The sequence below is a fragment of the Miniopterus natalensis genome, chromosome 1 (assembly GCF_054644295.1).
Source record: "Miniopterus natalensis isolate mMinNat1 chromosome 1, mMinNat1.hap1, whole genome shotgun sequence".
Lineage (NCBI taxonomy): Eukaryota > Metazoa > Chordata > Mammalia > Chiroptera > Miniopteridae > Miniopterus > Miniopterus natalensis.
Window position 1 is genome coordinate 131,282,738 of NC_142081.1, and position 17,844 is coordinate 131,300,581.

Consider the following 17,844-nt stretch of genomic DNA (forward strand, 5'->3'; position numbering starts at 1 on the left):
GGGGAACCCTGACAATGGCATACTAGTATGAGAACAGTGGTCTAACATGGGAAAAACAGTAAGGGTCAAATTCTTAGGGTGGGGGCAAGAACACTGCCATGCTAGGGGTTCATAGGTGCTGAAGCAATCTGGGCTATATAAATTCTCAAAACTAACTCTGTTCTATGAAAAACTGCTAAGAGTAGGATTCAAATTGAGCAGAACAGGGAAATAGCAGCAATGACAAGAAAAAGTCCAGATGAAAGAGAAGGAGCAGAAAAGAAAAATCTCAGAAAGCATGAGGATGAATTTTTATTTATTTTTTTATCCCTGATGGGATATTGAACCTTCCACCTTTCTGTGCCCGGGATGCTCCAACCAAACCACACTGGCCAGGCTGGGAGGATGAATTTTTAAAAATCACTTTGTGAAAACAAGAGAAGAGGGAGCACTAGAGTTATACAGCTGAAAACAGGCTATCTTGGCCTAAAATCCAGGAAAGCTCACTGCACTTAAAAAATGAGCAACAGAAAAGAATCATGAATTCCATTTAAAACTATTGTAAGAAAACAGAAAATGTGAAGTAGAATAATATTTCTATAGCACAAAATAAAATTATAGAAGCTATAAGAGAACATAAACTTAGAAATTAGGTGAATGGAGATAGGAAAATTTGAAATAAAGGTGATAGAACTAAGAAAGAATTAAAAATAAAAAAAATTATTTTAGAATTAAAAAAACAATGACTAATGCATTAAGAGAAAAATGAGACAAAAAGGAAGATGAGTAAAAAAAAAAAAAAAAAAAATTCAACCTAAGTATAAAGAGCAGAGCAGGGAGGGAAGACAAAACAACAGGATAGAAACAATACCCAAAATTCAAGGAATAAAATGTTCCTAAAAAAATGACTTGAACAACCTATTTATTATAACTTTTCAAGAGTGGCACTTTATGCCAGAAAACAATGGAGTAAAATACTTAATAAATTCAAGGAAAGAAAATGTGAGGCATGGATCTCATCTCCATTCAAACTAACCTTCAAGTATAAAGACTGCAAACAAACTGACATGTACACTCAAATCACTCAGGGAATATGGTTCCCAAGAACATTTCCTCTGAATCCACTCAATTCTGGAAGAGCAGTCAGCAAACCTTTTCTGTGAAAGGCCAAAGAGTAAATATTTTAGTCTCTATAGGTCATATAGTCTCTGTCAGAACTACTCAACTTTTGCCACTGTAGTGTTGTTGCTGTTTTTTAAATGTTTATTTATACATTTATTTATGTATTAATTGGTTGATTCTTATATGTGTCCTGACCAGGGATCAAACCTGCAACCTTGGTATATAGGACAACGCTCTAACCAACTGAGCTACCTGATCAGGGCTTGCCATTGTAGTGTTTTTTAAAGCAGCCATAAATAATATGTAAATAAATGAGGAAGTCAGATATGCCTTGTGGGCCAGTTTGCTGACCCCTGTACTACAGAATGAGCTTCACAAAACCAAAAACCTAGGAAGGTAGCGACATAAGGACTGTTGCTGAGCATTAAATATATATTTACTTATGGAACTAAAACTAAATGATGGATATCAGAGTACACAGCATAGTTTGTAATGGCTAAATGCTCTGATCCTTTAGACAGGACAAACCTATTTTACAAAATGGAGAATGGTGAGTGTGTACATGAAAGGTAAAATAAGCCCTTATTACTTTAACTGTATTAATTTAGAATAGATACTACTTCAATTAGGGAGGAAGGAAAAGAGGTGCTAGTCAATTAAAATAATGTTAATAGGAATGAGCCAATCTACAATTACCAAGAGGGAACTGAAGATATATAAAGATATATAGATTTACTGGTTGCCTTTACATAATAAAAACATGAATCTTCCTAAATATCAAGACATACCAAAGCAAAAACACACATATAAAACTAAAAAGGAAAGAATAAAACATAATGAAAGATAGCATGCTGTTGTTTATCCAAGACAGTGGGATATACAGATATACATGCAATTGCTTATATTTTTAAAAAGTGGAGGATAAACCCCAAAATTAAAAAAAAAAAGAAAAAAAAGATTTTGAATGGAAGAAGGAGTAGGGTACAAGAGCCAGGGATAGAAACAAGAATCTTATAAAACTGACTTTAAAATTCTACACAATTTTGTTACATAATTACAAAAAAATTATATTTAAAAGTAATTCTTAAAAATTGAAATTCAAAGGATGTGAGTTATTGCATAATTACACATGGAAAAAAACTAGTTCAGTAATTTATTTATTTTTAAAAATATATCTTTTTATTAAAAAAAAAAATCTTTATTGATTCAGAGAGAGGAAAGGAGAGGGAGAGAGAGAGATAGAAACATCAGTGATGAGAGAGTCATTGATCGAGCCTACAACCCGGGCATGTGCCCTGACCAGGAATCGAACCCCGATTGCTTGGATCCTAGGTCAATGCTCAACCGATGAGCCATGCCCAGCTGGGCTAGTTCAGTAACCTAAAAACCGAGTGACTGTACATCCTTACTATAGTCTGTGTCAACCCCCCCTCCAAAAAAAACCCTGAAAAATAAAACGTAAAATGTTTTCAGTATTTGTATCATTTGTAATAATTTGTAGTAATGTAGACTGTTGTCCTAGAACCATGGGTAAATCAAGTGAGTAATTATGTCAGTGTCCCTGGAACCGAGATTTTCGGTGCAGTTGAAAGAGACCTAGATAGTAAGATTGATGATATTAAGTAAAAAAACCCTTTAGTCTTGAATTTGAAATATTAATATAAACTCATAATTTATTTTATCTTAAAAATTATATATATTTCCTAGTTCTGTCCATTAAAAAGCCCTAGAAACAATGATTAATCCAGTAGCAAGTAATTCATAATGTCCAGATTTTAGCCTCTACCATTTCCCAAGGAAATCAGGATTTTTAGAAATGACTGACTGCAGGTGTGGAGCAGAAAAAAAAAAAGAAAAACTGAAAAATAAAACATTAAGTGTTTTCAGTAATTGTATAATTTGTATTAATTTGTAGTAATGTGGACTGTTGTCCTAGAGCCTGGAATAACTTGTCAATCTGGAAGAAAAGGAGGCTATTAAGCCTCTAGATATGAGGCGAGGGTCATGTCAAAAGGATGCAGGAAATCAACACATTGCACACTTTAAATTTACACAATGTTATATGTTAACTATATCTTGATAAAGCTGGGGGGGGGAGGGTAGGACATAGGAGCCATCCTGAAGCAGCATTCAGAGATCAAAGAAGGGATAATTTGATCACAGTAAGAGTAATAACCAAAATGGGTCAAAATACAACAAATATGTTCATATCCATGATTTCATAATAGTATTATAAAGAAAAAAATCATTAGTTACTTTTAGAGAATTTTAATGAATAAAACTCATTATTTTTGAAAACTGATAAAGGAAAAGAATCAAGCACTTGTCCCACCTTTATTATAAATCAGTACCTCAAAGTAACCAAATGGTTGATGACAGGAATTTTCTCTTTATAGAAATATTCTGGATAATAAACAGAGGACTGATAAAGGCACAATATCACAATTTTGCAACCTCCAATGAACAAACTGATCTAGACAATGGTAATTACTTTTGAAAACATCACAAAAAAACATTATATACCCCCTGAAGGAAGTACACGCCCAAAACAACCTCTAGATCTAACTACCAATTTATCAGAAGTACAGGGAATAGAGGAACATAGGAAATTATACCATGGAGATGCAGTTATGAATATTCAGGCTATGGAAAGTTCTACAGGAAAGAACATATGGTTTCTTCAACAACAAAAAATGACAAGAAACCAAAGAATTACAGAAGGAACCTATAGGTTAAAAGATACTTAAGAGATATAATCAATCACAATGTATGGACTTTATATGAATTGAAATTCAAACAGACAAAATGAAAAAATAAAAAATGTATCAAACAATCAAGGAAGTGTGGGCACTTAATCTTGACAATACAGAAGAAATGAGACAATGTCTAGGATTTGCTTCAAAATGATCCACAGGAGGGTAGGTGAGTGGATAGATGAGACAAGACTGATCTGATCACATATTGATAACTGCTGAAAAGGGGGTAAAAACAAGGAGGATCGTCTCTAAGTAGACTTGAACATGCTTTTATTGTGGCATACTACAAATTACTGTCTTATTTCTGTACATGATTTGATTTGAAGCATACCTAAAAATACTCAGGGTTGCCGTTTCATACTTCTTTCTTTGAATACAAGATTTATAAAATGCAATTAAAAGTGTTTTGCAAAAAGCCTAACACTTAAAAACACGTAATTCTCCTATAATGACATTATGTACATGTACACACACACACAAACTTGCTGGATTTGTTAATGTTGATGGGGCAGACCTACACAAATTTAATTTTTGGAAACTACCTTGTCTTTAAAAGCAGCAGCGACGGCCATCATTAAACATGTCAAACTATTTTTTAAAATCTCACTAAAAATGTATACCTTTTTCATAACGATCTTTAAAAAAGGGTCTTTAAAACCAAAATGGTTCTATAAAATTTGCCAGATGATAATGGAATAAGTAATTCCAAAGATACCAGGTTTTTGGACTTAACTACAATTTTATACTAAAGGACATACTTACTTTTAAGTGTGTACTGAGTTTGTTTTTCATAGGTTACACATTGAAAACTCATGGATCACATCTGACTTGTAGATGAGTTATTTGGCATACATGGTTTTTTAGAAAAACTTCGATCCGATTTTTAAAATTCATATTTCACATAAAATCCAGATTTCGAAAGTGCTACATGCAGCAATGGGCTAGAGCAGAGGAGTAACTTCCTCTTTCAGGAGGGGCATGGCACTCTCCTTCTCACCAGTTCCTATCCTACCTCCTTTCTAATATTATAGGCCTAGCCTCCTTAGCCATTTGAATTTGTTACCATCAGTTATAACCTAACACTGTTCTGAGGGAGGTTTTCTCTTCATTCTTAACAAAGCAGAACAGAAAAAAGAGGCTATCCATAAGAGCCAATATCATTTAGTTTTACACTTAAAAAATGCAAAAAAAAAAAAAGAAGCATTCATTGTTCTTATGGCACAGAAATAAATACTGCCTGCATACTTTTAAATGCCCCCCCCCTTTTTTTTTTGACAGAGCAGTAAGGCTTACCTTCAGATCAAGGCTGCTAAGGCTTACAACATCATCATCTTTTGCTCTTCGTTTTCTTTTCTGTAAGAGAAAAAATATTTCATTCTTATATAAAAGGAACGCATGTTACTCCATTAAACAAAGACTCCATACAACTGGAAAAATCACTTTAAAAAGTGAAGCCTTTGGTTGTATTTAGAAGAATATTTTTATGAGGGATGCTCATGAATTCTCTCTACCATATATACTGTTTAAATATCACAACCTGACTAAATCATTTTTTGTTGTAAAGTGATTCTACCCTATTAAAAAACTTACTTATGTAAAATTTTTCAGAACAGTACTCATAAGTCAAGGGCTATCTGTACTTGTTAGAGAAAAAGTAAGTATGTTTTATATATAAAGGCAACAAGTTTCTTTAAAAAGGAACACATTATTACTTCTATAGGAGAAAGGAAGTCATCGCTAGAAAAAAATATGCTTTTCTCATGGCCCAAAGTAATTACCCACCTTGAAGAGGAACTGGTGGAAGTAGAATCAAAATTGACCAGGATAGGGACAACAGAAAAAGGAAAGGTGAAGTCCAGATAGAAGTGGGGAAAATATGTGGAGCCTGGAAGTCTCAGAAGCAAGCCACCATGAAAATAACAAAAGAGGGAGCTCTATGAAGTTAGGAAAGCTATCTGAACCAAGCCTCTTTGTTAAAAGTTCAGGAAAGCTGCATTCGCATTAAAACAAACAGAAAATTCTCTAAGTCAAATCCTACACAAAATAACTCTAAGAAAAAAGAGAATAAGGGACAGAATAACAACCCTATAGGGAATGAAGGCGCTACACAAAGATACGCTCAAAGAAACAGAGTAAAACTATTAAAAACTTACTTATGTAACGTACTACTTCAAATTTAGCTAAAAGACATTAAGAAAATGACAAAAGACCATGAAAGAACAATATAAATCAGAATTAGGAAAAAACTAAAAAATGAGGAGAGAACTCAAGAAATCTTAATTGATCCTAAGGTCACATCCAGAAGATGCAGAAAAGTATGAATATGATCCTAACTTTGAAAGCAAACTAAGCAAAAATCCTGCATATATGTTTCTTATCTGTGAGGCTGTGTATTTGTAAATAAGTATATAAGCAAAATATACAGGGATACATACCAGTGTTGTTAACATGGGTTAGAGTGGAGATTGGGGGATGGAAGGAGGACAGATAAAGGGAGGAGAACAGGGGAAAAAAACTATCAAGCAAAAGGACTGCACTGAGGGGAAAAAAGCACATACACAACCATACTTATACAAAATTGTACATGTGTGTAGGCATATATATAAACTTAACAGATTTAAAAACATTCTATTGTATTTTCTTGTCATTATTGTAAAGTTTTGCTTTTCATATTTATATATTCAACCCGTCTAAAATTTACTTTTGTATGTGGTACAAGGTAATATAGCTACATGTCAGTCAACACCTGACACTATTTGTTGATAGCACAATTCCTTCATAATGCTTACGATACAGTAAGTTCTCAAATACATGTAGGTCAGTTTCTGGGTTCTCTGTTTTGTTCCATCAATTTATTTATCCATACCTGCACCCATATTATGCTGTGTAATTATCGCATCTTTGGAATAAATCTTAATAGCTAATATAGTAATTCATATGCTCCTTCACTTGTACCCTACTTTTGCTGTTCTTGGTCGTCTACTTTTCCATGTGAATTGTAGAATGGATCCAGCATACTCTAAAGGGATTTCTATCAGAACTACACTGAATTTATTAGTTTGGGGGAGAATTGACTTTAATGCTATTGAGTCTTTCCTTGTCTGAATGTGGTATATCTCCACGCAGTGTCCTATGTTCTTTATTAATGCTTTCCAATATTTCCCATAAAGTCTTACAGATCTATTCATAGACTTATTTCTAGAATTTAAAATGGTTTTCATTACAATAAAAGCATCTTTAAAATTACATTAAACTGTTTATTGCTAGTACATGTACATTCTATTCATTTTTTAAAAATTAAATTTATTGGGGTAACATTGGTTAATAGGATGTTTCAAGTGTACATTTCTATGATACAAGATCTGTATATTGCACTGTGTACTCACCATCCAATATCAAACCATCTTCTGTCACCATTAGGCCCCCTCCAACCCCTACCATCCCACCCCCCCTTCCCTCTGGTAATCACCACACTACTGTCTGTGTCCTTGAGTTTCAGTTTTATATCCCAGATGTGAGTGAAGTCATGTGGTTCTTAGCTTTTTCTGACTGATTTATTTCACTTAGCATAATACTCTCAAGGTCTATCCATGTTGTAGCAAATGGTAATATTTCGTCTTTTCTTATGGCTGAGTAGTATTCCATTGTATATATGTACCATATCTTCTTTATCCAGTCCTCTATCGAAGGAGACAACTTTGGCTGTCTCCATGTCTTGGCCACCATGAATAATGCTGCAGTGAACATAGGGGGGCATATATCTTTGCGAATACATGTTTTTAAGTTTTTCGGGTAGATACCCAGGAGAGGAATTGCTGGGTCATATGGTAACTCTATTCTTAATTTTTTGAGGAACTGCCAGATGTTCTCCATAATGGCTGTACCAGTCTATATTCCCACCAGCAGTGAATGAAGGTTCCCTTTTCTCCACAACCTCTCCAACACTTATTACCTGTCTTGGTGATAATAGCCATTCTAACAGGTGTGAGGTGGTATCAGTGTTTTGATTTCCCTAATAGCTAGTGAAATTGAACATCTGTTCATATATCTGTTGGCCATTTGTAAGTTTTCTTGGGAGATAACATTTCTTTTTATAACGTTTAAAGCCAGTAACCTTGCTTGAACTCTTATTAGTTCTAATAGCTACTATTAATATTCTTTTGGATAGTCTATGTAGACAATTATGTTTTCTCTCAGTAATGAAATCATAGTGTCCTTTCTTTTCTAATTTGTGTATCACTTGTTCTCCTGCCTTACTGTGCTGGCTAGGAGCACTAGTACAATGCTGAATAGACACTAGTGACAGCAGGCTTTTTTCCTAAATTTGAAAGATTTAGAAAAAAACATTTTATCATTATGTATGTTGTTTATAGAGAATCTCAGACTAAGGAAGTTCTCTATTCTATTCCTGGTTTGCCATAAATTTTATGGGTGTTGAGTTTATTTTTTTCCACTCTTACTTTTCCTTCTGTTTTCTTTGATTTACTTCATAATTCTTTTTCTAACCTGTTAAATTAGATGCTTAATTTTTGTTCTTTTCTTAAATTATGTATTTAAAAATTATAAATCTCCCTCTTACAACTCCTTAATGACATTCCAAAAATTTTAATATATAAGCCATAAGGTATTTCGTTTGTCATGGGAGACTGCTACAACAGTGTTTTCCTTAATGGGATGCACCATCCTGGAGGATACACAAGGTATCTTCCCTGGAGCGCAGGAGGACAATGTTAGAACTTTCATTTTTATGTTTTTCTTAATCCTTAAAAATAAGCTTTACTAATGTTTAGTATAGAGATGACGCATTCATCATTACTCACATTATACGATTAAAGATAATAGTGATCTAATCAGATCCAATAAGAAGTTCCAAATTGAAATTATCATGGCTATCTGAAATATATATTTATGTCCACTAACTTCACTCTAGGTGAGTACTGTGCTTTGAGATATTAGCAATTAATGGTGGTATATACAAAAATTATAAATAAATATATCAGGGATATATGCTCAAATATTTTTGCTGATAGGCTTGCAAATCAAGTTTAGAAATACTTCTAAACTTTTTCTATTTAAGTTTAGGCTCATCGGATAGTAAGGGAAAAGGACCAAGATGAAAAAAGTTGTAAAGGAAATGCAAATTGCATTAAAATCAAAAGACACTTTCTGTGAATGCTTATCTGACCAATTAATGTATGCAATTAATATAAAAGGACAGAAATCTTGAACAGGAGTCCCCAACAGAAATATAAACTAAAGACAAAAGAGAATACAAATTAAATATGTACTGCCTAACCCATCAGCATATCAATACAGGCACACACGTTTAATACACTAGAAATAGAATCATTTTTGCTATTTCACCAAATAAGAAAAGCATAAGAATCATGTTCTATTTGTATATACTCTATTCATATGAGTACTATGAGGTAATGAGTTTTAATTAAAAAAATAATTTTCTGATGTCACTTTGCACTAAGTTAGATTTCTCTGTAAAGTCTTATTCTAAAAATAATGAAGCAGTCCCTCTATACAAAAATGAATAATAAGAGAAAATAATTCATTCCTTATATTTTACATTTTTATATTTTTCAACCACGAAAAAAACCAGAGTATATGTACATAAAAATAACTTCATGTTTCATAATACATTCTCTTAACTTTAACACTGGTATGAATAAGAGAAAGGATTACATAGAGTTAAAGATAAACAGTTCTGGTACTTTTCACAACATGTTTTATATTTAATTGAAATAATTTCTTTTAGTTTGTCAGCAGAAAAGAATTAAATTAGGCTGCCAAAGATGTTGAGAGAAATACAGACAACTGAGCTACACACACCAGACTGAAAGACAACCCAGGAACTAATTCTAATGTCTTGAAATAAAAACCTAGGCAACTACTCACCAAAGTGAAGTCCCAGTGGGGTCCAGGTGTTAAAAATGTGACGGAGCTACCTCTCCTAAGAGAATATCTGTTAACAGAAATTAAAATAATAAATAAATTGAGAGTTACACTGGTAAAATAAAGCACTAGACAGATAAAAAACTAATTTATTTTTCACTTTCAGAACTGTTTAGATAGCCTTTTAGTCATTCAATCACAGAAATAAAAGGGAGGGTATGCACACACAAAAAAATCAGGGTATAGATTCTAGTCACTTTCAGAATCTTTATAAAAGTGACAGAGCCTTTATAACATTAGTGAATAGATTAAGAGTGTTTAAAAAAATAATTACCAAACCAACCAGAGTTTATTTTAGGAACATATACATAGTTCAATTATACATCTCTTCATGTATTACACTATTAGGTTAAATAAAAACAGTAAGTGATGCAAAAAATTATTTGATACAATTTAATATTCATGCCTAATATTTTAAAAACAAAAATAAAAGGGTATTCTTAACATAAATAAAACCTAAATGTATTAATTTGCATTTCACATTATATCTCTTTCATGTACTGAGTTTTTAAAAATTAGGATTTAATAAACCAAATAAAAAGCTTTGAATAACTACATCTGAGACAAAGGTTCAAGTAAGATTAAAATTTGACTAGGATTTTGTTCTTTGTTAAGTGACAGACTTTTCTTCTGTATCATGTTTCCACTCAATGTAAAAAAATAAAAGAATCCCTATGACAAAAACCTGTCTTCACCTTTATAAAATATAAACCTCTATGTTTATAAAACATGGAGAAAAATCACTAAACTAGCGCAGGAAATAGAAAGTTTATAAACTATAGTTATTGTTACTCATTTCAGATGAACAATAGTTTTTAGTAGTAAAAATAGTAAATATAGTTTTTTTTTCTCCTTTGTGGAAATAAAGATGAACCAAATGAGAAAAGCAAAGGCTATTTATTCAGAGCTTGCTATAGCAAGAGATTCAGCCATCACTTGTGTTTAGGCAGACACAAAAGCAGGCCGAGGACGGGAAAGCTTTATAGTAGAAAAAAGAGCAGGCTTTAGATGTGCCCTGACTGGAGGCTGTTGTCAGGCTAACTAGGAGCAGGGCATCCTATGTGATTGATTCGGGTGCAAATTGGCTTGTTCTGCCTGTTTTTTTCTAAGTAAGAAGGGAGGACAACAATTAGGGAAGCTGGCGGTTATTGATGAAGTCCTGGTCATTTGGGGCCAAATGTTATAGAAGTTACTGTTTAGCTTCCTGGATGACCGGTCCATTCACCATTTGTATATTCCATATCTCATCCTTGATCCTCAAGGTCTTTGTCCACTGTAAGTTACAGAAACATAACAGATAGATGGCTGTTTTTTCCTACAATAATTTATAAGTTTAAATCAAATACAGGCTCCTGTAGTTTTTGAAGCTAAATATAAAGCAGAAGTTTATGTTTTGATAAGGAACACAAGGGAAAAGGGCTACAGGAGAAAGAGGATGTCAAAACAGCTTCACAGAAGAATAATACGAAAGCTGCATCAAAGAGAAACAGCAATTAACAAAGCATACAAAAGCCAGGAACGCTCTCTGGCAAAAGGAGGAGTGAAATAAATTATATTCAGAAAACGAATGTTTGAGAATCAAAAGAAATAAGGGGTAGATCATAATAAAAGGCCTTACATACACCCCTTAAAGAGTGTGAGTTTGATCTTAAACATGTATGGCAGCTATTAGCTGCTGAATTCTAAGTAAGGAGAAGAATGGATTCGAAGAAGTCTTGGTCAGGAAGACCAGTTAGGAGGCAGGTCCAATACAGCTTACAATAGATGGTAAGGGGCTGAGGCAACAGCAGCAAGGTTTGAGAAAGGAAGCAGATTAGAAAGGGGGTTTGACGACAAAATGGACAGATTTATCCTTTTCTTTGCTATGCCTGTTCAGTTACTACCAAGGTTCTTGGCATACTGAAATATGATGCCACTAATAATTTGAAATAGATGCAGAAAGATCTTAAGGTAGTTAAAGCAAGTATTTCCTAAATAATTATTTGGGAAAGATTTGTTAAATAGCAAAAATTCAACCCAGTAAATTTTAAACATCTAATTGTCTTCATTGAACTATTCATGAATCAGGCAGCATCCCACCTAGCAAACAGAAAGGAACTCCAGAGGGCTGTTCAAAATACATGGTTTTCAAAGGCAGAAAGGGGGTGAATAAAAGACATTACAATAAAGAATACATTGTTTCAGGCAAGGCTACTCTCCTGAGGGGAATGGAAGGGACCTATTGGGCAGATTCTCACTAGCGCTCACCAGGTTAATTCCATGTGGACTGGTTAAAGTTAACATTCCTGGGAAGCTGAAACTACAATTAGATTAAGGAGAAAATCTTGGTTTGCAGAGGTGGGGCTTGGCACAAGTGATTCCATTTTGGGCCTGTGGTTTCTCTTTAATAGATTAAAACACAGTAAGCCTTTTAATACTTTTTTTTTTTTTTTTAAAAAAAATGCTTTTATTGATTTCAGAGAGAGGAAGGGAGAGGGAGACAGAAATATCTATGAGAGAGAAACATCAGTTGGCTGCCTCCTGCACTGCCCCTACTGGGGATCGAGCCTGCAACCTAGGCATGTGCCCTGACTAGGAACTGAATGTCGCTCAACCAACTGAGCCACACTGGTTGGGCAAATCTTTAACACTCTTGGAGCTCAATATTTTTTTTTTTTTGAGGGCCTTTTTAGTGGCACAAGGTAACTTAAGGAAATGATTTTGCCACTGCAGAGAAGTCAAGCAACCATGAAGAAAACAGTATGATTTTTTTGATAAAACAGTGGAACAAGGTGTTTAAGTTAAACAAAAAAGACATCTGAAATATATTATAGTTCATATGATTAAACAATATATAGGTATAATATTATAAACAAATGCTATAAGATTATAGGAAAAACAGGACCATCATACCATGACTCCATAGACCACACTTTTTAAAAACACTGAGCTAGCTAAGTGCTATCATATACTACATGTTTCAAAACAGCCTTCAGTGGGGACTGGGTTGAGAAGCAGCAATTAAGATTTCTTAGATTATTTTTAATCTAATACAAATATTTATTCCAGAGTAGTAATCATAGTGGCACTTAAAATACAGAGTGTCCCTCAAAAATGTATACACACTTTGAATGATTATAAAGTCAGGGTTTATTAACATACAGTTCATTTTCAAAATTTAAAAGAATCTACAGAAATGAGTAATTTTTTTGTCAATGCGTTTTCAAACTGATGACAGTTCTGGTCCAAGCACTGCTGGTAACTTGAAGCAATGGAATTGCAAACATCAAGAATCATTTCACTCAGTTGTGTGCCCTCAATTCAGTCTGTACCGTAAACTTTATCTTTTATGTAAAAGATAAAAATAAGTCTAGTGACACTTAAGGATAAATTTTCTTTGTTCAAAGCTTTGTCCACCCATTATTTCAAATCAGTTAAACCCGAAAAGGAATGAAAATTAAGTTATCAGCGGTCAAAGTGTGTATACATTTTTGGAGGGACACCCTATATTCAATAGACCCTGCCATTCAAGTATAAGACAAGTGTTAAGGAGAAAACAAAACCAAAGCTATTATTTCTCTATTTCCTAGAATCAAGCATACTAACCTCAGAATAAATCTGATGTCTGAAAGCTGGAAAGAAAAATAGTTCTTAGGAATTTTAAACAGGTTAACAAACTGGAAAAATATTTCCAACTGGATGGCAAGATTCTTTCCATCACTAGCTATAATCAGCTTTACAGTAATGCTATTTTTTCCCATTTCAATAACAAGTACCTATTTATTTTGAATACCCATGGAAAAAAGTAACTCAAAAACATATTTTGCCCAGAATGCATGTGAGACAGTGCTAACTTTCAAAAATCTTGGAAAGACATACTCATTTTTCACAGGGGCCAGACTCAAAACGTAAAAGCTATTTTAAATCCTTGTGGGAAAAATTTTTTTATTTCACAAAGCATTAAGATTGTAACTGCCCTTTCTAGAAGATACCCAATACAGTCCATTTAGAGGGAAGTTTAAAGGATTAAGTGACAGTCCATCTTTTCAAGAATTTTTGTCCAATCCCCCTTTTATTTTATTTTATTTTTTTAATATATCTTTATTGATTTCAGAGAGAGGGTGCTGAACTATTCAGGTTCTCAATTTTTTCACAAATCAGACAAAAAAGAAAAAACAATTATCACAGAAACAGTTCATTTATTTGAGTCAAATATCTCATGTAGTAGGACATCTACTCTTTTGACTCTTCAGCATCTTTGCTGGTAAGGAGCTCTCTTCTCCCACTTCATAAAGATTTTGGACTATATATCCTATTATATGGGGTTTCTTATCTGTATCTGAGAGTTCCAAATAACAGATACATCTTAGAAAGTCTCTAGTATAGAACACAGCTGAGTATCTAGACACCAGCACAAACACATTCCAAACATCACATTAGTGCTTTTGTAGTATGCAATTCTAACACACTTATCAGACTGTCTTGCCCAAAGCATCAAATTTAGGAGCAAGGATAGGGGATAAAGACAGCAGCAAGTAACAGTGAGGGAAGAGAAAAATATCTAAAAGCACACATCATTAAAAATCTAGTAGCTTTTAATCACCTCACACCTGTCGGAATGGCTACCACCAATATATCAACAAACAAGTGCTGGTGAGGATGTAGAGAGAAGGGAACTCTAGTACACTGCTGGTGGGAATGCAGACTGGTGCAGCCACTATAGAAAACAGCACGGAGTTTCCTCAAATAATTAAAAATGGAACTGCCTTTTGATCCAGTGATCCCACTTCTGGGAATATATCCTAAGAATCCCCAAACACCAATCAGAAAGAATATATGCACCCCCTATGTTCACAGCAGCATTATTTATAATAGCTAAGATCTGGAAACAGCCCAAGTGCCCATCAGTAGATGAGTGGATTAAAAAACTGTGGTACATTTACACAATGGAATACTATGCAGCTGTAAAAAAGGGTCTCCTATCCTTTGAGACAGCACATATGGACCTGGAGAGTATTATGCTAAGTGAAATAAGACAGAGAAAGATAAGTACCACATGATCTCACTTATATGTGGGATCTAACGAATAAACTGACAAATAGGTCCAGAGACACAGAAGCATGTAACAGATTGACAGATCTCAGGGGGTGGGGATGAGGGAAGAAGTTAACCAAAGAACTAATATGCATACATGCATAGCCCATGGACACAGACAATAGTGCAGTGTAGGCCTGGGGTGCGGCAGGCGTGGGGCAGAGGGGGACAAAGGGAGGGAAAATGGGGGACATCTGTAATGTCCTCAATAAAAATAAGCTTAAAAAAAAAACTAAGTCTGGGGGTGGGAGTGGGGACTGACTGCAAACAAACTTAAGGTAATCTATGGGGTGATGAAATGTTCTACGGATGGATTCTTTTACCAATAATCATTAAATTGTGCACTTACAATGAGTGAATGTTATGATATCCAAATTACATCTCATTAAAACTGTTAAAAAGTGCAGTCATTTGATGTGGGAGCAAATAGTTTTTAGAAGCTAATAGGCATCCTTTTATTTTTAAGCAACTATTACTATAAATAGTAATAATAATAACAGTCCTGGATTATCAAGAACTGGCTCAATTATTTGTGTGTATATGCCCTAATTTTGTTTAAAATACATTTTGAAAAACAGTCCACCCAAAAAGTTAAATTCCTTTAAAGAGAAGAATAATCGTCAGATCTGAGTAGTATGCATTTATATTCCTACCATACAGGTGATATGTAATGTTCAATGGATTTTCCTAAGGCCCCACAGGGCAAAAATAGATTAAAATGTTATTTATATCCAATATTTATAGTATTTGCAAATAAGAGCTCCTTAAATGTGGCTGTGTGCGAGAAAGTAATTGTTTCACTAAGATTACTAATAGAACACTTTGGAGACCTTCAGTGGAGGAAGCATGGCAAACAAAACATTAAATCAGGAGTTAGGAAATAAGGGACAAATTATCCCAGTATCCGGCTGTGAAACTTCACTGAGCTTCAAAAAGCCTAATATATAAAAGAAGTACTAATTTTTAAGGCCCTTTCTTTCAGCACTAAAATGGGTAAGTCAATGTGTTTGGTTTTTTTTTATAACAGCAGCAAAAAAAAATGTGTGGAATGCTTATTCTGGAACAGACACTATTCGAAGCATTTGAAATAATCTGAGTTATACGCTTTAACTCATAATCCCCGTAGCGACTCTACAAGGCAGGTATTATGACTAGCCTCACTTTATAAATGAAGAAGCTGGGGCCGTGCATTAACTAACTTGGCCAAAGCCCCAAAGCAGTCGGTGACAGAACCAGGATTCCTGTCCAGACAGCCTGGCTCCGGCGCTGCTAAATGCTGGGTGTCTATTAGAAGTCACCGCGCTCCGGCAACAATCCCTCTCCCCTCACCCCGCAGGCTCCAGTGCAGTTTCGGTCTCCTATTTCTATTTCGAAACTGCTCCCATTCCAGCCAGTACCTGCTGGAGTGGAGAACCGACCTCCCCCGCCCGGCCCGGCCCGGCCCGGCCCTAGGCCAGCCTCCGGAGGGAGGAGGCGAGTGACCAGCCCGCGCCCCCCACCCCCTCCGGAGGGGAACCGAGAGGTGGAGAATTACCAGCCCGCTAGTCCTCCCCACTGCCACCCTCCCGGGCCTCGGACCAGCTGCCCTGGTCCTCAGTCGCTGCCGGGCCCCCGCGTTCACCTGCCGTCCGATTCTGGCCTGGGGGTGTCGGGCGAAGGCCCCGCGGCGACCCCCGCGCAGAGCTCGGAAGCCCGGCGGCTTCGTCTCCGCGGCTGGGGCTGCTTCTGGGCCGCCAGCTCGGGCTCCATGGCGCGGGGGGGATGGGACGGTGGCCAGACGCCCGGGAAGCCCGCCGGGACGGGCACAGTGCCCAACCACTTCAGTCCCGAGAGAAGTTTCAGTCAAGAACCCGCCGCCGTCGCCGCCATCTTCCGAGGTTTGAAAATGGCGGTCGCGCTAAGACTAGCCAATCAGGGGACAGTTGGGGTTGCTAGGAAACGCGAGTCCCGCCCCTCTCCCCTTCCCCTCCCTGCCACTCCCGGCGCCTTAAAGCAAGAAAGGGAAGATCTTGGGAAGAAGGGGGAGTGGACGGGTGCGTGAGGCATAGCCCTGCAGATTAGCTGGGTGGCCTTGGGTTTTATTCTGACTCCATTCCTGAATCCCCAAGGCACGATACCTAGTTCACTGTTTATTAGGACTTTCCCCGCAGGCCACGGCACAAAGAGGTAGAAAGTAAGGACCTAAGATGAGGTTTGTGTTTTGGTCGCATATGCTAAATTATTCGTGTGAAACCCCAGTTACCAAAGGTAATGGGAGTGTATTCTTAGGGCTGTCAATGAAGCCATTAAAATCAAATTATGAGCCCTCCTGTCTCCCAAAGTGGAGGAGACAGTCTCTTCTCAGCAGGAGAGTGAGGAAAGCAGCAAAAGGCACTGCATCCAACAATGACCTCAAAAAAAAAAAAAAAAAAGTTAAATAGCACATTTTTTATTTTAAATATTGCCTTTTATATATCCAAGGCTTTAAATTAACCTCTCCTTTGACACTATAATTCCATTTCTAGGAATCTACCCTAGGAAATAAAACTCTATATTACAGGGTGTCAGAATATGCTACCCAAAATATGCTACTTGGTCGTTAGGATAATTTTGAGCCACAGGCACTTGAAGAACACCAAGTGCGAGAAGGGTACTCTGACCTTCCCTGGCCTTCCGGAAAGTAGGAGGTAAAACTCCCATGTGAAAGCTGCCTTCCCCGTACCAGGAGGAGATGGTTCTTATCACCAGAGGTGGGGGGAGACAAGGGAGAGTGAATTTTGTACAAACAGACCTTATGAAAAATAACTCTTATCTTCTTTGGTCTCTCTCTATATTTTGGTTACTTTTCCCCAGTTGCCTCTCTTCCGTTGACCTAGTATAGAAGCACTAAGATTTTGAGTCTTCATTTTCCTATGGGGGCTCCCATGTACATGTAAAAATCTGTTTGCTTTTCTCCTGTTAATCTGTCTTC

At 35.9% G+C, this 17,844-nt stretch overlaps 1 protein-coding gene across 1 annotated transcript in view; it reads right to left on the reverse strand.

Annotated features, from left to right (window-relative positions):
- NET1 (neuroepithelial cell transforming 1) overlaps positions 1-16,730 on the reverse strand; it is a 35,992-nt gene extending 19,262 nt beyond the window's left edge. Inside the window, exons 1-3 of the mRNA XM_016219761.2 lie at positions 16,516-16,730; positions 9,765-9,831; positions 5,151-5,210 (exon numbers count right to left, since the gene is read on the reverse strand). Coding sequence (XP_016075247.1) covers positions 5,151-5,210; positions 9,765-9,831; positions 16,516-16,643 — 255 coding nt within the window. The 5' untranslated portion in view covers positions 16,644-16,730. The remainder of the gene's footprint in view (positions 1-5,150; positions 5,211-9,764; positions 9,832-16,515) is intronic.
- Positions 16,731-17,844: the final 1,114 nt, after the last annotated feature.